This window comes from Gallinula chloropus, assembly GCF_964237585.1.
Source record: "Gallinula chloropus genome assembly, chromosome: 9".
In the NCBI taxonomy this organism is placed as follows: Eukaryota; Metazoa; Chordata; class Aves; order Gruiformes; family Rallidae; genus Gallinula; species Gallinula chloropus.
The window spans coordinates 11,461,771-11,480,579 of record NC_140094.1 but is presented as its reverse complement, the minus strand read 5'-3'; the positions used below and the strand labels follow the sequence as shown (position 1 = coordinate 11,480,579).

General features: G+C 54.7%; 3 protein-coding genes across 3 annotated transcripts; 1 reads left to right on the top strand and 2 right to left on the bottom strand.

The window, feature by feature from the left end:
- Positions 1 to 118: 118 nt before the first annotated feature.
- Positions 119 to 2,810, top strand: LOC311195032 (ras-related and estrogen-regulated growth inhibitor-like protein; the record flags this gene model as incomplete). The annotated part of the gene is made up of 4 exons (XM_084268329.1): positions 119 to 257; positions 681 to 734; positions 1,165 to 1,241; positions 1,734 to 2,810. The coding sequence occupies 4 exons, from the start codon at positions 119 to 121 to the stop codon at positions 2,157 to 2,159; spliced, it is 696 nt and encodes a 231-aa protein (XP_084124455.1). The 3' UTR covers positions 2,160 to 2,810.
- Positions 2,811 to 3,359: 549 nt separating this feature from the next.
- Positions 3,360 to 9,352, bottom strand: PLIN1 (perilipin 1; the record flags this gene model as incomplete). The annotated part of the gene is made up of 8 exons (XM_084267940.1): positions 3,360 to 4,403; positions 4,917 to 5,150; positions 5,848 to 6,000; positions 6,536 to 6,735; positions 6,913 to 7,165; positions 7,494 to 7,576; positions 7,726 to 7,924; positions 9,308 to 9,352. The coding sequence occupies 8 exons, from the start codon at positions 9,350 to 9,352 to the stop codon at positions 4,029 to 4,031; spliced, it is 1,542 nt and encodes a 513-aa protein (XP_084124066.1). The 3' UTR covers positions 3,360 to 4,028.
- A 6,488-nt stretch (positions 9,353 to 15,840) lies between these two features.
- PEX11A (peroxisomal biogenesis factor 11 alpha) lies at positions 15,841 to 18,550 on the bottom strand. The gene is made up of 3 exons (XM_084267847.1): positions 18,489 to 18,550; positions 17,937 to 18,052; positions 15,841 to 16,443 (listed from the first exon to the last, which is right to left on the bottom strand). The coding sequence occupies exons 1-3, from the start codon at positions 18,542 to 18,544 to the stop codon at positions 15,881 to 15,883; spliced, it is 735 nt and encodes a 244-aa protein (XP_084123973.1). The 5' UTR covers positions 18,545 to 18,550; the 3' UTR covers positions 15,841 to 15,880.
- Between the last annotated feature and the right edge of the window lie 259 nt (positions 18,551 to 18,809).

Genomic DNA, 18,809 nt, shown 5'->3' with positions numbered 1-18,809 from the left:
CATCCGCGCCGCCCCTGCGGTTGCGGGGAGGGGGGGGGTATGGCCCTCGCGGGTCCCCTGGGAAGCGCTGGCTCCTCGGCTGCGCTGGGGCCGCCGGCGAGGCACGGCCCCGCTCGGCATGGCACTGCGGCTGCCGCTGCGCCGGAGCGCCAGCTTCACCCCCGAGCACCCTGCCCTGACGGAGCTGCCCGGCCCCGCCGCGCTCAAGGTGGAAGCGAACGTCCTCGTCATGGGAGCGGACAACGTGGGGAAATCGGGTAAGAACCCACCGGGAGCGGGGTCCTCATGCGAGGAGACCCGTTTCTGCACCCTTCCCCCACAGAAAAAGGGCCGAAAACTGCAGCGGTGTTTCGAGAACAAGCTGCGGAGAGGAGCCCCGTGGGGAGAGCCGGGGCTGAGATTTCAGGTGTGGTGGCAGGTCGAGGTGGGGAAGCTGAGCATGCCCTTGCAGGTAGCGGGCAAGCGACGGGCAAAGGTATTTATTACTGATGCTCGGGTTTGCCGATGCTCAGGTCTGTGCTGTGCTTCTGCCCTGATCTGCTCGCAGACCTGCCGAGGGCTGGGAGAAAACCGGAGGTTCCTCCTGAGAGTTTACAGCCTGCCTGACTCTGCTCAGAGTTAAAAAGGAAAATCCTTCAGGTTTAGTGTCATTCTGATGATTCTTACTCTTCTCTCCACAGCTCTGACTGTGCGTTTCCTCACCCGGCGCTTTATCGGGGAGTATGGAGACATGGGTGAGTGCCAGGCTGGTTCCTGGTAGGGGCTGGGGTCAAAAGACAAGCCTGCTTCTGCTTGCAGGATTTCACTGCTTCCCATCCTCTCCTGCCTTTCTCCAGAGTCTTTGCCTCTTCCTGGGGGACTTGATGTTTGTATTTGTTCAGAGATCCATCTCTTTGCTCCACAACTGCTTCTCTAGGGTGCAGAAGGTCCTGGGTAGCAGCTGGTAGCACCATTGTGCCGCGAGTATGTACTGGGGTGGAGGCAGACTGGGGTGGTCACAGCCCTGGAGATATCCATCCCTGCGTGGTTGTTGCTGTATGAAGGGAGCCCATAGGCCTTAATTTGTAGAGCACAGTCTCCCAGGGCTGGAGGTGAAGACCTAGGTTGGGGGACCTATCTCTTGGGTCTGTGAGGATGTCCATTTTCCTTCTCATTTTTTGGCAGAATTCATCTACAGCCACAACCTGACCGTGGATGGCCGTGAGATTCTCCTCCACATCTGGGATGTCCCCAATTCCCAGGTGAGAAGACTCCTTTCCCGTTTTTAGCCCAGCAAGCAAAAGAAAACTTCTTTAGGCAACTGAACCCTTCTTGCCTGCAGAGGACAGGGCAGTGGTGCTTGTGGGGGGTAGCAATAGTCACTGTAGCCCAAGGACTGGTCCTCTGATTGAGAATGTTGGGGCTGAAGCACTTATGTTATCAGCCTGGATGGAGCTCAAAGTGCTGACAAAGTGGAACTGCCACTCTGAGGTCTGCACACTGTTCCTACAGCCTGCGGCGCTTGCCAGCTGGGTGGCCAAGTGAGGACAGTGATACTGAAGCCCAAATTGTGTCACCTTGGTGAAGTCTGCCAAGTCCTGCTCTGCTTTTTTTGTACTCCTCTTTTTCTCTGCCCTTCTGCTGCTGCTTGGTAGCTGCCCAGGTCCTGACAGGCTCAGGATTGCTGTGCCCTGTGCTAGCAGGTGCAAAGAGAGAGAGTCTGGTAGAGAAACCTTCCTTTTCTCTTTCCCCAGGAGCAGGCAGAGGAGGGGTCCTCAGAGGAGAAGCGAATCCAGTGGGCAGACAGCTTTGTCTTGGTCTACAGCATCTGTGACCGTGCCAGCTTCAACATTCTGCCACTCAAAATCCAGTTCATCAAGGCGGCTAAAGAGGGGCAGAGCCAGGAGAAGGTGCCCATCGTCATCGTGGGCAACAAACGCGACCTGCACCACCAGCGGGTAGTGTCCAGTGAGGAGGGTCGGCTCCTGGCCCTCTCTTTAGACTGTGGTTTCTATGAGGTCTCTGCAGCTGAGGCTTACCATGGGGCCCTCATGGTCTTCCACGGACTGGCTGAGCGCATCCCTGACACCAGGCTGGCACTGAAGAAGGGTACGGGGATCCGTGGCATCGTCAAGACCATGTCAGCTGTGTTTGCCCGTAAGCGAACGGACTCCCTCTGAGCTATGGCATGGGTGTTGCTTCTCTCTGTGCTGCCTGCCTGCACCAAGCTGTTTCCCTGGGTGCCTGTGGAGATGGTGTGTGTTTCCCTAAGTATCACGAGTTCCTTGCTGACCTCCTAATGTCAGGCTTTGGGTCTTTTGTAATACACAGCCAGCGCTGCTGAGGACTGCAGTGCCTTCGTTTTGTCTCCCTGATAGGGCAGAGTCTCTACTCTTTGCTATAACAGCTTTGGAAGTGCCTCCTGCTTTCTCCTTTCATCCTTTAATACTGGAAACTAAAGGTTATTGTGCCGCTGCTCTAGGCAGCATCATTCCCAGCTCCTTTGCTGGGAGCTGCGTAGGCTGTCGGTGAGCAGGGACACGCCACTGCTGCGTGACCACCTGGCTCACTGTCCTCTTGCTCCTACCCTGGGATCCTTAGTCCTGATTAACCCTTATCAGGGTCCTCCTGCTGGTAACCCTGGAGTACCCATGAGCTGGCAAGGTGGGGGGTTCTCTTCAGGGGAGCCATTGGTAGTTCCCGTGTGTGCATCGCTGTGTCCAGGTGTCCCAGAACTCGTGGCACCAGCTGACCCTGGAGGATCTGAGTGAGTGCTGATGCCTCCCATCCCACACAGTTTGCTTTTGAACTGTCCTGGTCACAGTCCTCTCTTCTACAGCCTTTCAGTGATCGCTGCAGTTTCCCTTGTCGCAAGCACTGTACAAGCCCTGCCTGGGAAAACACAAGCTTGTGGCTCATTCCCAGGACAGGGATTGCACCGTGTGCCTTCCCAAGCTTCTCCTTCTGTAAGGAACCCATCCCTGGGGAGGAAAGGAGGTGGGGGAAGGGGTTGCCAGGCTCATTGTTGAACCCTTCGCTGCCTTGAGGTTTTTTCCTGCTTTTCCCCAAATCCCCTGGTGCGCCTGGGAAAGCAGCATGTTGGGTCTGTGTATGCAGTACAGACAGTGATTTCTCTGCTATGTTCTGGAAATGCAATAAATCATCTTTGGCACGAAGCCCCAGCTCCTCAGGGCTGTGAATTTGTACTCAAGGCATGGGAAGAGACACGTACTGTGCTGAGTGTGAGCCCCCACCATCCCAAGGATGAGTTTCCCATACCTGCTCCCTTGGCCCTGGGTTGGGTGTCTTGCCCTGCTCTGCTGCCTTGTTTTTGGGGCTTGTTCTCGGAAAGCAGCCAAGCAGACGGGGTAAGTGCAGGCTGGGAAGGTTTATTATTGCAGTGGATACAGCAAGGTGTTGCAGGAAGCCAAGGTCCTGTGGGAGAGGGGCTCCAGGAGCTCCACTCATTGTCACTGGTCTTCTTCCTGACCCTACCCTCTGTCCCACCATCAGCTGGGGGTGGACACAGAGGGCTTTCTCACTTTGAGTCCTGCTGGTTGGTGGGGTCCTTCAGCTCCTCCAGAGAGGAGCCATCTGTGGTCAGGCACAGGGCCTGTGAGAGGGGATGGAGAGGGGAACCAGGCTTGCTGTGGTGGTGGTTGATGGCTTTCCTGTCCTCCCTGCTGTGTCTCTGTGCTCTTCTTCATGTGTAGCCCATCTAGTCCATGCTCAAGGACCAGGGTGGCCCAGTGCAAGACCTTCCTAGTCCCTTCTCTTTTCTGGTCTCGCTGCTCCTTCTGCATCTCCTTCCCTTCTCCGATCCCACCTCCCCCTACCTCCTCCTTCCACCAACAGGGCTCCTGGCTACCTTCATGCCCCTCTCCTGGCCCCGCAGACCTCCAGAAGGAGAAGACACCCTATGGCATATCTACTGCTTTGAGCTCCTGTCCTGGTACAAGGCTGCGTGCAGGTGGCTGGCAGGGGCCAGGCGAAGCGTGCTGGGGATGTGGGTTAGAGGGGGCTGGGATGTGCTCATCCTCCCCGCTGGCTCAGTCCTTCTTGAAGGCAGGGCTGTAGAGGTTGGCGTAGTAGGCCCGGCTGTACATGGCCTCGGGGCTGAAGCGGTAGGAGCCCTCGCTCACCCGCCTGTTGTAGGGGGTGAAGGCGGATTTCCGTGGGAGGGGGCACTCGGGCTCGAAGGCAGGGCTGCGGTACAGGTTGTGCCGCAGGAAGAGGGGGTCCTCGAGCCCCAAGAAGGAGAGGGGGTGATGGCCGCGGTACAGGCGCCAGTCACCCCTCAGGTGGGATTTCTCCTCGGCAGGGGGGGTGGCAGGCTTGGTGTCCTCCTCCTTCTTCTGCTCTGTCTCTGGGCTGGGCTTGCTGCTCTTGGCTGCCTCCTCTTCCTTCACAGACTGCCTGCGGAGCTGAGGGCTGGGGTGAGTGCCTGGCCTGGCCAGGCTGCACCCACCTGGAGGCTCCACTCCCCCTTCACCCCTCCTAAAACCAGGGCACCGCAGGACAAGCCAGTTTGGTTCCCAGAGGGGTCCCCAGTGGAGGGAGTCCCAGGCAGCTGGCGGGGGGGGATGGTCCTGGGGGACCAGTGGAGTTGGGGGAGGAAAGTTCAGAGAAAGAAGTTCTCAGCCCAAATTTTCACACAAATCCCAGGAATTTGTGACTGTCCCCTGGCTTGGGTATGAATCACGTGAAGGTGCCATCCCTGGCCGACACGCTGGCTCTGTGAGCGGGGACTTGCTGACAGGTTTGTCACAGCTTGAGAGGTGCTCAGGAGGAGGATGGGACAGGGATGTCCCAAAAGTACCACATCTCCCAACAGCACAACAGCTCTGTGCTCTGGTACCTCCCGGAAATGCCTGGTGCTATGTAGTGCTTGTGGGAGGAGGGTGGGCAAAGTGGGACCTGGCTGGGGACAAACTCACCGGCACGTAGCTGTACAGGGTGCCCAGCAGATGCTTGGGGGCACTGACCAGGGTGCCCCCGAGAGCATCCACTGTCTCCATGGCCTTGGACAGCCTGCGAGGGGTGAAGAGGATCAACCCCTCTGCCGCGTCCCAGGCAACAGCTGGGACCTTCTTCACGCTGGAGATGCCGGAGGCGCAGGCGCTTTGCAGGTTGTGAGCCACGCTGCCCACCAGCCCGGGGCCATCCCCTGCCTGCTGAGAGAAACCAGTGTAGTCTGGCCCTGGCCCCCCCCAGCCCCTCTGCGCAGGACAGGGCTGGCCCTGGGCTCCCCATCCTCTCTGCAGCTCAAAGCCCGAGTGCTTCAGCTTGCTGCTTTGCAAGAGCCACCACAGCCCTTTGCAGCAGGGTTGCTCCCTGTCCATCCCCCTCCCCAGCTCCCCCCACTCTCAGGCCCCAGGGGATCCTCCTGCCCCTGGCTTCCCTTCCGCTGCAAGCAGAGGTGAAGGGCAGCGACCCCGACCTGCCACTTCCCGTCCCCGTGTCCCAGTGGAGCCACTGCCGGGGACTGTTCCCAGCCCTGTCTGCTCACACTGCCTCTCACTGCTGGGACCACGGGGGTGGATTTTTTGGGGGTATTCAGGAGCTCAGTGGGGCACTCCGTGCTGACACCTCACAGCAGCAAAGTGGTGTGACTACACAAGCCGGCGTGGCCCTGCCCAGCACAGAGGCTGCTCGCAGTCCCCAGCTTTGGGGAGTCAGGGAAGGGGGATGCTGGGGCTGCCCAGCTGCCATTTCCCCCTCACTTCCTCCAAGCTGCAGTTCAGGGTTCAGCAGGAATGGGGCCTGGTCCCCAAGGATATGGGGGTAACGTACCCTATGCTGGCCCAGTCCATGGGCAGGAGGAGGCTTTGGGGCTCCCCTGCCTCACTGCCCCTCTTTCCTCCATACCTCCTTAGCGTGGTGGTTGTCTTTCTTCCCTGCCTTCTCCTGCTTCTGCTCCGGCACCTTGCTCTGCTGCCGGCTCAGACAGCTGGCCTCAGTGCTCTGCCCATCACCATGGACCCGTGGCGCTTTGGGCACACTCGGCTTGGCCAGGTTGCCCTGGAAGGGGAGCAAAAAGCCACTGCTGGCAGGTCCCATCACACCCTCCTGCTTAGCCTGAGGATTTCATGGAGGCTCTGGGGTGAAGGGGGAGCAGAGGGGTCCGTTTATGCACGTGAGAAGAAATCCCAAGGGCAGCCAAGAGCTCTGGGATTTCGGCACAGGCTGCAGAAAGGGTTCCCACCAGAGTGCTGGGTGGGAGAGCAGAGGCACATCCTCCTTCTCATCCTCTCTGGGCCCCTGGAAGGGCTTTTTGCTTTAGGGAGGATGTTATGGCAAGGCCATAAATCAACAATATACATTGGGAGCTGGCTAAAAATAACTCGTCCCACTAATGCGGTACGAAGTCGTGTGTGAACGTGCCACAGGAACTGCCAGCCCTGGCTTGTCCTGCTGAGCGAGGGAAAAACAACAGTGCCCACCACTCTGCCCTCACACGTGTTCCAAGGAGCCCGAAATAGCTCACCCCAATGCAGAGTCAGCCCAAAGAGGGTATGGGGGAGCAGGAATCTGGCAGGTGGGTTTTGGCACTCACCACGATGGGGATCCAGGTGGCCAGCTCCTGCCCTTTGGTTTTGGCGCGCTGGAGGGTTTGGGTGGTTTGCTGGTAAGCGAGGTGGGAGACAGTGCTAACCAAGGCTCCAATCCGGCCCAGGGTGCTGGGAGCACTGGGAGGTTCAGGCTGGTGCTGGGACACCTTTGCTGCTGACCTACGTTTCTCTTTGGGCTTCTGATCTAAAGGCAGAAGAATGGTGGGAGGTGTTACGTTCTGGTGGGACAACTCTCTTGGGCAGTCCTGCACCAAATCCAGGGGCTTCATCCTGCCATGTGCATCCCACAAGTGAGGTGCCACCCCACATGTGGCCAGCCCTCTCCATCCACCCTCATATGGGATTTAGGCATCAGGACTACCTGTTTCTTCATCCTCCTCCGGCAGTAGGTACTCCATTAGCTTCTCCAGCCCTCCCAGGGCCGTGTCAACCCCTGCAGCTGCCATCTGGCTCACCGAGTTCTTCCTTGTGTATCTTGCTGTTGTTTCCACAGTGCTTTTGGTGACCTCATAGCCTTCTGCTGCCAGCCCCATGATCTTATCCACAGAGTTGCCAATAGTGCTTTTGGCAGTTTGGAGTGGGGAGGAGATGGTGCCCTTCAGTTCAGAGGCGAGCTGTGGGTAGAGAGATGGAGACCAGCCCTGCTCTTGTGCTCGGGGTGGCATGGGACAGCTAGAGGGACCCCAGCTGTGGCCATGCCAGTAGACAGCCCTGAGAGGGGAATAACAGCTCTCTTGTCTGGACTGGAGTTAGCTGTGAGGGATGGGACATAGGATACTGTTGAGCACCCTAACCATACTCTGGGCTGCAGAGGTCCCTGGAGGATCCCTTGCTTGGAACTGTTGCCTTGTTTGCCCCTGAGCAGCCCATCACCATCCAGAAACATGCTGTGGGCTCTGCAGAGAGGCCAGGGGATCCCAGGCTGTCCTGCCTGTGACTTACCTTGTCAACAGGGTACTGGAGAGCAGGGATCTTCTCCTCCAGGTGGTCCAAGCCCCGGCAAGCCAAGTTGTTCGCCACAGCGACTGTCTTGGGCAAAAGCATGGAGGTGGCTTGGTAAGAAAAGCTTGTGGGCTGTGCTAGGGGGTCTTATGTGCTAGTCCCAGCACTGTCCCACCAAGGGAGGGTCCGGTGGGCTCCCCTCTGCCGTGTCCCCCCCTGTGGATGGACTCACACTGAGGTTCCAGCCTGCGCACCACGGGCTCCATGCTCCACATGGCCAAGGTGCCGGCGCCCTGCATGCCCCGCTCATAGACCTCACACACCGAGGCCATGAGCGGGTGGGCCTCCTTGGTGCTGGCATAGGTCCGCTGGAGGCTTTTGCAGGTCGAGCTCACCACTGGCAGCTGCAGGACCCTCTGCAACACGTTCTCCTGCACATGGCAGACAGGTACTGCTTAGCCAACAGCCCTTCCCTGAGGAACGCCCCATCATCCATACAGCGTCCTTTTGGTGTGTTGCAGTGACCACAGAGAACCTCCTCGGTTCATGCTGGAGGAGGAGAGCATTTCTGGAAACCCAGTGAGGGTCTCTCAGCTATGTCATGTATGGCACAGCCATGGATAAGCAGGTTGGCTGCTGCTGCTGAAGGAGCAGGGACATCACAGGCAGTAGCAGAGAGGTGGTGGTCTCACTCCCCTATCCCAAGCCTGGCTATCCAGGCACTCCCTTTGGTTTTCCACTCTGCTCTGCCGCTTCTTCCACCTGACCCAGCCCTTGCTCCTGTCTTTGGACCAGCAAAGCCCATCTTGCCTATGTGGCACCTCTGTCCTGTCACTGCTGTGACAAGCAAGGGATGTGGACCTCCAAAAGGAGGAGGGGAGAGGACCAGGTCTGTCCTTGATGGCACAGGGGGCTTTGGCAGGAGCCGCTGAAGAAGGGGGTAACAGAGCTCTCTGGGGCAGCCAGGCACTGTGTCTGTGTCCCCACATGCTGCCAGCACAGCCAACGCGGGATGCCAGTATAAACCAGCATAGCTGTCACCTGGTGTGTGCTGCCGGTGCCAGAGCAGGGCTGGAGGTTGTTCCCCGAGACCCGGGTGAGCAGGATAAACCTGCAGCTCCAACTCTCCACTCCTGCTCTCACCCAGCATCCACCTGGTGAGGTGACAGCCGAGAGGGAAGCTGCAGCCCCAAGGGAGGACAGAACCAACCGCTGGCTCATCGCAGCAGCCACGAGGCAAGGGGCTCTCGGCTGCCTGGGACAGAGCAAGGAAAAGCTGAGCTCTCCCCTGAGAGCCTGAGGTCGGCTTCATGTCCCACCTGTGACCACGACTGGTCTGTGAATCTGCATATTTTAGAAAAAACCTCGGGGGTTTTGTGCTATATTGTGCTAATTTTGGCTCGATGCAGGGCCAGCCCCCTCACAGCTCCTGCAGTCCAGCAGTCCTGGGGGCTGTGGCTGCTCAGAGCAGCACTGCATCCGCCGCAGCATCACTGCTGGAGGGCTGGGGTCCACAGCAGGGACACAGATGAGGGACAGGCATTGCTGGCAGGTATCACTGAGGGCTCCCAGCAGCTCAGGGTTAACTCTCCTGATTCTGGACTATTTAATTTCAAGCAAGAAAAGCGCTTTAATCCTTTCCCTTTGACGATGCTCCGTATTATTCCAGGTAAATATCCATATAAAGACAACAGGGGGCCAAGGAGACAGCCTGAGATGTGACTTGTATTTAGCCAGCAGAATTGGTACATGCTACCTACCCAGCACCTCGGGCACACCTCTGCCCTCCCCTCTCTCCCTCTTCCCACACTCACCTTGGCACTTCCATCCCGAGGAGTCTGATTCTTTTTCACTGTCATCGTGACACATCCACCTGCAAAGCCAAGTTTGGAGCCACAGACCCTGCTACAAAGGCTCCAGCTCCCACCACTCCCCCCTGCACACCCTGAGTGTGGTCGAGTGGGGTGCTGGGCTGAGACACGGACCTCCCATGAGCACAATTGGATGTGGTGTTGCCTAATGCTTGACTTTTCACCAGTTAAACTGTAACCCCAGTGACTCCACGCAGCCCTCCCCTGTTAGTGTGTCTTAACACACAAAGAGGCATAACAAAATTAGTCAAGAGGCATCTAGTTTGGAGGAGCTGCAATACTAGGCAGGATAAAGGGCACTGACAGAGCTCTGAAGCAAACTGAGAGCAACCAGACACCAACAGATATGCATGAGGGCCAGGTGAGAGGATGCAGGCTGAGAAGGGGTAAGAAGGCAGGAGAGGAGCAGAGAGAGGAGCTGCAGGAAGGGATGCAGCAAGGTGCCCAGCTGTGGTCAGCGTCCCCCTCCCACAGATCTGCTCTGCAGCGCTGCCGCTCACGATGCTGATGCCTGTCCCTGCACACCTCCAGCTCCCACCTCTGGGATAGACCCTCTTTTCCTAGCTGCAGATGAAATTCAGGAGATTCAAGGAGTGCAGGTGATCCCTGATCTCACCACCCTCCGTCCCCCTGAAGCTGTCCCTGGAGTGTCCAGTGGGGACAGGCTACTCACCAAGGGGCAGCCCGTCCCTGGCAGAGCAGGAGCAGAGAGAGAGCGATGGCTTGCACCGTCTGATCACCCAGATCCTCTGAGAGTGATGCACTGTGCCCCAGCCACTACCACCATGAGGCCCCACCTCCCAGTTGCGCGGGTTTGGGAGGTGGTGGATCGGGGTGGAAACTGGCCAAAGAGCTCCCTGGAGCCACCGTAATTGGAACAGATGACGACAGAAAATCCCCTTTGTTGTCTTCCCCAAAGAGCCCAAAAGCTGTGGCACAGCTGGGATGCACCGGGGTTTCAATGCCACTCCACCAAGAGAAGATGAAAAGAAGCTGCCCTTGGACTTCACCACCTCAAAAGCAACAGGGCGTGAACAGCAGTCTCCTGAGAGATTAAAACCTTCCTGTATTTCTGCAGCCCTTGTTTTGTCCTGTGGTGGGCCAGGATCCTGTTGGGAAATGCCACACAGAGCAAGAACACCGGTTTCTCCCCAGGAGAGTTTACTAAGGGCAGACATGGGGGACACCTCCTACACAAACCAGTCCTGTTCAGCCAGGTTTGCAATTCCTAAAAGAATCCACTGAAGATTTTGGTGAGGGGGCTTTTAGCTGAGGGTCAGGGCAGACATTGCATCAGGAAAGCTCTAGGCATTTGGAGCAGGGAGAAATGGAGGAGAAAACCAGGTTGGAAGTGATCTCTGGAAGTCAGCTCATCCAACTCTTTCTCAAAGCAGGGCTACCCTCAAAGCTAGATCAGGCTGCTCAAGGTCTCATCCAGTCAAGTCTCAAAAATCTCCAAGGATAAGATTCCCATGTCTCCAGGGTCCAGCTCCTGTGCTAATCACACTCATGATAAACCATTTTTTTCTCCTTCATCTAACTGGAATTTCCTCTGTTGCAATTTCTGCCTGCCACCTCTTATCCTTGCTATGTGCACCTCTGAGCAGAGTGAGTGTTCCAGCCTGTGCTCGTACGGCATGTGCTCCATGCCCTTAAATGTCTTACCCTGCTAATGGCCCTCTGCTAGACTCTCTGCAGATCATCAAGATCTCTCTTGTGCTGGTGGAGACAAAACAGGACAGGGTTCCCCACAGGTAGCTTCACAGGTCCTCACTACATGGTGAGGAACAGTGGCTGCAGTAATGCTCTTGCTACCGCTGCTCTTCCACAGCCACCCTGCCGACTCACATCAGCATTAACCAATCTGAGCTGCTGGCTGAAAAGAAAGAGGACATCACCTGTGTGAAGCTGTGACCAGTTTTGGTTATTGACTGGGGAGACCAAGGAGGAGCCAGACTGAAGAGATGAGGGCAGCGTGGTGGGAAGAGGACAAATGCCATAGAACAGAGCAATAATCAAGGGGATGGGTGCAGGTGGGAGATGCGGGCAGATGGCTGAGACGAGGCTGCTGTGTGCCCAGGAGCACCAGGAACAAGGCAGGGAAACCCTTGGCATGCATCTGCCCGGCATCCCCAGGCAGGACAGGAAGGACACAAGCCTGCATAGCTCCCTGTTCCTGGCTATGCTGGTCGGACCTGGGGCTGGTGAGGGAAATACCCCCTTTCCTCCCCAAGAGGAGTTTGCTTCAGCCCAGGGCTCTGCAGGGCTCTCAGGCCTGCCTTGCCAGCTGGGCACAGCCGGACACGAATGTCCTGGGCTGCCTCCAGCTCCATGGGGTGAGTCACAGCTCTCCAGACAGCAGGACAAAGGGCAGCAGCCTGCTCAAAAGTTTGCTCTCTTGGCACAGGGACATTTTCCAGCCCTGCTGGCCTTGCTAAAAGTGCAGGGGGCATGCCAACCCTCTCTCTGCCTTGGCTGGAGTTGGGATCAGCAAGACAACACAGCCTTTGCCCTACTAATGCCTTTGCTCATCTCTTCCCCTTCCTCCTGGGCAAAGGCTGTGCCAGCCCCGGCTCTGCAGTGCAAAAGCACCACCACCTCCACCCCCCACCAAAAATACCTTCCATGCTTCTGCAGGCAACCTTTAACACTCACCCCATCAGCTGGGAGCTGGCAAGTGGTTTTACACCCTTGTCTCTTCAGCCTGCTCCACAGCAGGAGGGTGAGGGGATGAGCCAGATCGCCACAGACCCGCAAGCAGGTCTGGGAGGGGGCTACAGAGGTAGCCAATTTGTTTCCATGCCCTGTGGCAGGATCAGCACCCCCTACAACACTGTTGGCAGATGCCTGTCCAGTTTCTTTTTAAGGACTGGCTTTGTGGAGGAATCCATTTATTTATTTTACTTACAGCTCAGGAAGAGTCCCCTGCGTGACTGAATCCTCCGTTGCTGAAACACAAAGGTACCACCCCTTGGATGGATGCAGAGACCAATCTATTGCCTTCCTCTTGGCAGACAACCTTTCAGACCCAGGAAGACTTCTCACACCCGTCACCTTTCCTCTACAGAACTGGTTCCTTTGCTCCCACACTGGAAATGTTGAGCTTTAGACTTTGGAACGTTCTTGTCACTCACCTGGGATCCCGAATGGCTCACACACCTCTGGGAATGCCATGCCCAGCGTGGTATTAACGTTAGGAAGACCTCAGCTGTAGGCAGAAGATCACTTCTCACATCTCACACAGCCCACTCTCCTGTTAACTGCTTCCATCACAAAATGTGCATGGGACAGGCAATTCAGAAGGAAACTCTTGCTAAATCATTGCTGAATGCAATGCTTTATACATTGTTCAGCAGCTGGTGTTGCAAGTTTGCTAGGCTCTTACTGATGAGGATAGGAGCTAACAGGGAGCTCAGTTTTAACTCTTACTGGGTTCCATCCCTCCTCATCTCAGTTGGAGACTCCCCTCACTCCCTACCCCAGATTACTGTTAAACAGCTGGATTGATTTGCCCTATGGCACTAAGACCCCTCCAGATGATACTAAAGATACTAAAACACAGGCACACCCCTTCCTTTCACTGTAGCTGGGTGAAGGCTCCAGCTCTCACTGCTGGTACTCAAGGGCAACTGATGGCAATTCTCAAAAGGCCACTTTGTTTCAGGGCACGTCACAGATGCAGTTTTTTCCTGGTACTCACATAGTTACTTCACATTCTTGCAACTGAAAATGGGATTGTAAATGAGTCTGATGAATCTGGCTGCCACCTTAATACTGCAAAAGGAAAGCTCTATAACCCAAGCACAACTATAGGCAATATCTCTTTAACAGTCTCATCCTTCATAAAGCTCAGAGATGGGAGGGAGGATTCCCCCTTCAGCGTCTCTTTTCCCCACCTTCTTAGTTACACACACGGACACAGTGTCATACTCATCTCAGTTTATTGCTTGTGTAGAAACAGCTGTCATTATTGCAACCACTGTATTAGAAACAGATACAAAAAAAGGCACTGAAAGGATTTTCTCCGCTTGTCATGATTCTATGGCTTCACTCACATTAAATTGCCAGCCTCCAGCTGCAGGGCAGAAGGCAAGTATTAGTGTTTAACATCCAGTAAAAAGAGGTACTGCTCCATGCTCCAACCCAAGTCATGAAGAATGGGAAAGGTAAGGCTGAGGCAGGCTGAAAATTCGCAGCCCCATCTCCCACGTTAAGTCTGTACCTGGTAATCCATGCCAGTCCCCACAGGAGGAACATCAAAGCCTGGCTTATGGCTTTGCACAGTGTTTGCCTGGCACAGGGGAATAAAGCCACCCTTCTGCCTCCCCAGGGCACACGGAGGTGTAGCTGGTCAGGGGCCACAGCAGCAGGTTAATGAGCTTCCCTTCACCTACACACCACAAGGAGAAAAGAGAAATCGCTTTGCAAAACAGTGAAAGACTGAGAGCTCCCTTGGGAGGAATTAAAATGCACTTTTTGCCAAAAGACAAAATTCTGTAGATAAAGCATGGCCAAACCTCCGTTGCCAGATCATCAAGACTCCTCTTCCTTCCACTGAGTTGTCGCTACACACAGAGATACCAACCAAACCTGGCCAAGGGAGGGATGGGCTCCAGGTTGCCAGGAGCTCCATGGCAAATGGAGCAAAGAAACAACAAAAAAAATTCCATAGTTAAAAAGGAGAGGAAGCCCTTGAAGATAACATGTGCCATACATAATGCTCCATTATGGTCTGAACTGCCAGTGAGCTCTACTTCTACTGGTATCCATTTCCATATTAAAAAGAGGAGCTGCTCCAGGCCATGTTTGGTCTTCCAGAACACAATTATCCTGCCCAGCAACCTTCTTTTTCAAATACTTTATTGGCAGGCTAGCACTTCAGATTCAAACTGGAAGTAATTCCTACCCTGACCACTGCCTTACCATGCCTACTCAATTCCACAGCCTTCTCCTTTTAATAAAAGAGCCCAGCACCTTTTAATTCTTGTTTTCAGAGAGCACCAGGAATAGTAAGGGAGTACTTTGGTCTTGGTTAGAGAAGTCTCTGCTCGCATCTCCTGACAGATTAAACAAGGAGCCTTTGCACCAGCAGAACACACAGGACTAACTCTGATGAAGAAAAATGATAATTTTACCTCCAATATAATGTGTGGATTTTTCTCAGGTGGTGTGAGAAGTGGTGCTCTACAAAGTCAGGCACAACAGACCGCATGCCATGTAACTGCCAGACAGCTGGACACAGCGTTTCTCCTTTAACTGAGATGACACTGCCTGGCCATCACCCCCAGCAAGGTAAGCCAGGAGCAGGAATGCAGCTGCAGGGCAAAGGTAAGGCATTTTCAAATGGTACAACCCATTCAACCAGTGAGGAAACACACAAGAGATCTTGTGGTCATGAGAGGGGAGGATAGGGAGGACTGGGTAGAAAAATCTAAACCAGGAATGCCCAGATCAAATATTAAGTCTTTCTTCTCACAGGTTGTGATATTATCACAACCAGCTCCACTCCCTTCCCTCCGGGAGCTTACACAGCTAGAAACACAACCTGGCAGTTTCTCTGACTCAACAAACTCTGAGCCAGGCTTCTCTCCTTAACCCCAGGTCCCAAAGCTCCTTCTTACACTGGAACTCTTCACATAAAATTCCCACAATATGATTAATGAAAGATTGCTGCACTTGGAATCACAGGGGTCTGAGAGTTCAGGTGCGTGTGTAATGGGAAATTTAGTGCCTGTGAGTGGTTCCAGCTTCACAGCTTTGGAAACCCAATCCCCTACAAATCACAGCATCGTCATCACTCAGACAAGTTTCACCAAAGTCCTCAGCCATGACTGGCTGGAGAAGTTGGATTTGGTGGCCAACGGTCCCTGGCTCACATTACTGAAGGACAGGAGGAAAGTGCTCATCTCCTGGGACACAAGTCGCCACTCGCTAGACTACAGATCCAGCATCACCAGTGCACGTCGCACGGAGATCACAGGAAGATCAGATCACACCACTCTCCAGTTACCATCATGCAGCATTCAAACCACTGCCTACAGATAAGAGGAACCCAAACCCACCCAACACTCATCCTTGACTTCAGGCCATTTTAACTGCAGCTCCTGACATGCCTGAGCCCGCTACAGAAAATCTGACTGTAGAAACCTTTGATCAGTGGGTTCCTGCTTTCCAGTGTAAACACAGTTAGTTATGATTAGTCTATGCAACTATTTCACAACCCTGTATTAAAATATGGGAACATCAGTATTTCCTTATCTAGCAGCCATGTTCCAAGTCCTCTTTCTGTTTGTGAAATATTACTCTGCCTTCTCCCATCTCCACTCCATCACAGCACCAAACTCATCTGCAAAGACACAGGGAAGGAAAAAGGGTAGAATTCACGTATTCAACGGACAAAATTAATCATGAGGTTACTGTGAGACAAGTTCATTTTGTAAGTGCCACATGGAGGATAAAAACCTATGAGAGGATCAAAGCCATTGGCTCGTTACATGCTAGGCAGCTCCTTTCACGTCACTGTTTCAGCTTCAGATGTGGGCTTGCTAATGTGAGGATCCCCACCAGGGAGGAGAGGATGCCACAGAAACCAATCACACCCGGGTTGGTCTTGTAGATCCCTAGTGTATCCAAAGGACCTGAGAGATCACAGAGATTCTTCACCAAGTCTAGAAGCAAAGGAGGATGTTTTTTCAGTATCTGAAACAGCAGGAGGAGAAAACTATGCAACCCATCACTTTTCACACAGTTTCGTTCCTGATTGTGATTGTCCCAGATGGAATTATACTTTTTTTCTTCCTGTACAGCATGTTCCAGCCTCCAGGAGATCTCATACCAGTCCCTGGCTAGATTCATCAGGATTGAAAAGTAGTAACACTTGGTAGCCCAATTCCTCCACTTTGGCTTATCAATGTCAGGTTGGAGCCCAACGCTTTTCAACCACAGGACCGCGTCGCAGATGAAGTAGAGGGCACGGGTCAGGTTGGAGGCTGTGAGGCAGAAGCGAGGAACCATGTCTGGCAGCTGTGTAGTTCTCCTGGCTGCTACCAAGGCGTGTACCATGTTTCCCAGTCTGAACACTGCAAGAAACCCCACAGAGGTTAGCGTGGCTGGTACCGCAGAGACACAGACCTACTACGCAGGACAACTTGGCATGTCACTGTCCACACGTGCTTTTGAAGAACTAAGTGGGATTTGGGCATTTGTATGCTTAAGCATTTCCTTCTCAGCCTGAGAAGCTAGTAGTAGTGAGAGAAGGGGTGTAAACATCTCAGTGCCATGCTGCACTCAGGATGCACACATGAGACCTGTCAACAGCCAGGACTTGCTGCCTTTTGCCTGGACCAGTATCACCCATGGCTCTGAACAAGTCAGTGTCAGCAAAAAGTGACACAACCAGAACGTCCAATTTCAGCTGCATGTTGCAAGGGAACTCACCTAACTCTGTGGACAGGAGGTGTTACTGCACGAACCCCACTGAGACCAGAAGCTGCATCTTCCCTAAGCTTCTGCAAAGGCTGGTGATTCACCCACCGAGCCCACTGAGACCCAAGTTCTTCCTCAGCCATGAATTTGTCAGAGGTACACATGTTTGCCCACAGGCAGGAACAGTATATTCCATTCCAAGGTATGATATAGGGTAAGCTTGATTTCATCCCCTGCACTGTTTGGGTTTTGGCCCAGAATGTTAATACAATGTTATGCAAAATAGGTGTCATAACCTGCTGCACCGTCAGGGTGACAGATGCTGGCAGCACCCAAGCTCAGTGGAACTGTAACTCCTGAAATTAGGCCTGGCATCTATTAGCGACTTATTTAGCAGAAGCAAGAGAATTATGGCTGATGGCCTCTCTGCTAGAAATTACCATCCTCTGGAGCTAACTGGAATAATAAAACAAATCCATGGTAACACATTAAATTAGAATATTTGCCTCATGTACTGAAGTTGCTCCAGGATTGAGCAATTGATAAGTAGGTGTAAGATCAACCCGAAAGCAAGCAATACAACCACAGCAACAGCACAATGGATGCAACAGTGGCACAGAGTGATCTGATGCAAAGGGTTAGGCTATGAGGAGAGTATGGAAGGGTCTGTGATTTAGCAGAGTATAAACACTAAAGAAAATTAATATGCAAAGTGGGATATAAAAAAAAAACCACATTGAAGGATAGTACTTCAGAGGTGATTTTATTGGGATGATGATCTCTAACGTCAGGCTGTCTCAACCCATTAGCTGGAAGGAGTAATATGGGCGCAGTGAGCCAGCCTTGCATCGTTCACTCCACGCTCTGTCCTTGAACAGAGATGACAACTTGATCTCCGCAGCAACAGCTGACTGTCAACTTATTTCCCTAGTTCTCCCGGTGATAATTCACGTTGCCTAATAGGAGGAAGTAATAAATTTGGCACTATCCAGCCTGGCAGGGCAAGGCAGGGATAAGGTCTGTGGATACACTGAAGGAGGTTTCATGGCTCAAGGTAAGCTAGCTGCAGGAAACAGAAGGCCAGGCGCTGGTTTGCTGGAAGGAGCAAGTGAAGGAGGACTTATCCCTCTAGACAGCAGGTACTTACTTTTCCGGCCAGAGCTCATGCTAGACTCCAGCTGCTTGAGTTTCATTACCAGCTTCTCTTTATCAGCCTTATGCTCTATTAAATAGCTAAGCAACATGCATGTGTACTGAGTGGCTCTGGAACGGAAAAAACGAGGAAAAGGGTACACAGGTGAGACACGGACAATCCACAGCCATGGCAGCAGCGGGGCAGCGCCTGGTGCCGAGGTAAGGTCACCCCTGCCGCACCCGCCGCGCCGGGGCCGGTTACACCCAGGGGAAGGGGCACAAGCGCGGCTGGGGGCAGGCAAAGCGCTGAGCAGCGAGGGGTCCCTACGGCAGGAGAGGGGCTGGGGACCGCCCGTGAGCTCTCCCGGCTGAGGCAGGGGGGAGTGGGGGGCCCAAAGACGGCGGGAGCAGCGTGAGGGGTCTGCTGGCGGCCCCATCAGCCAGAGGGGCAGATGCTCCGCCCTACGGTCCCGCTTCGGGGGTCCCCGAAGGGCCGGCGCCAAGGGGCCGCTGCCGGGCGGGCTGAGCCCCCGGGGATGGGGGCGGCCCTTGGCCCCGCACTCACCGGAAGAGCTGGTCGCGGCCCTGGCTGCGGTTGGTGAAGTCCACGAAACTCTCCATAGCGGCGGCGGCAGCAGCAGCGGAGCGGCAGCCACGGGGGGTGTGCGGGAACCGCGGACACTTCGCCCCGCTCCGCCCCGCCCCGCTTCTCCCCGCTCCGCCCTGGCTCCGCCCCGCCGGGGGAACCCTCCGCTCCGGGCCGCGTTCCCGGTCGGGCCGCCCTGCGCCGCGCCGTTGCCGCGGCGACCATCAGGAGCGGGGCAGGTGTCCCCGCTAAAGTCTCCCCCCGGCCGCCCGGTAACTGCCGTCAGCGACTGCGGCGGTT

Excerpts from the sequence above, each read along its gene's own strand:
- PEX11A (XM_084267847.1), bottom strand. The coding sequence starts at position 18,544 with ATGGAGAGTTTCGTGGACTTCACCAACCGCAGCCAGGGCCGCGACCAG. Across the intron at positions 18,053-18,488 it reads GGCCGCGACCAGCTCTTCCG|AGCCACTCAGTACACATGCA; the intron begins GTGAGTGCGGGG and ends TTTCCGTTCCAG. Across the intron at positions 16,444-17,936 it reads CATGAGCTCTGGCCGGAAAA|TGTTCAGACTGGGAAACATG; the intron begins GTAAGTACCTGC and ends GGTTTCTTGCAG.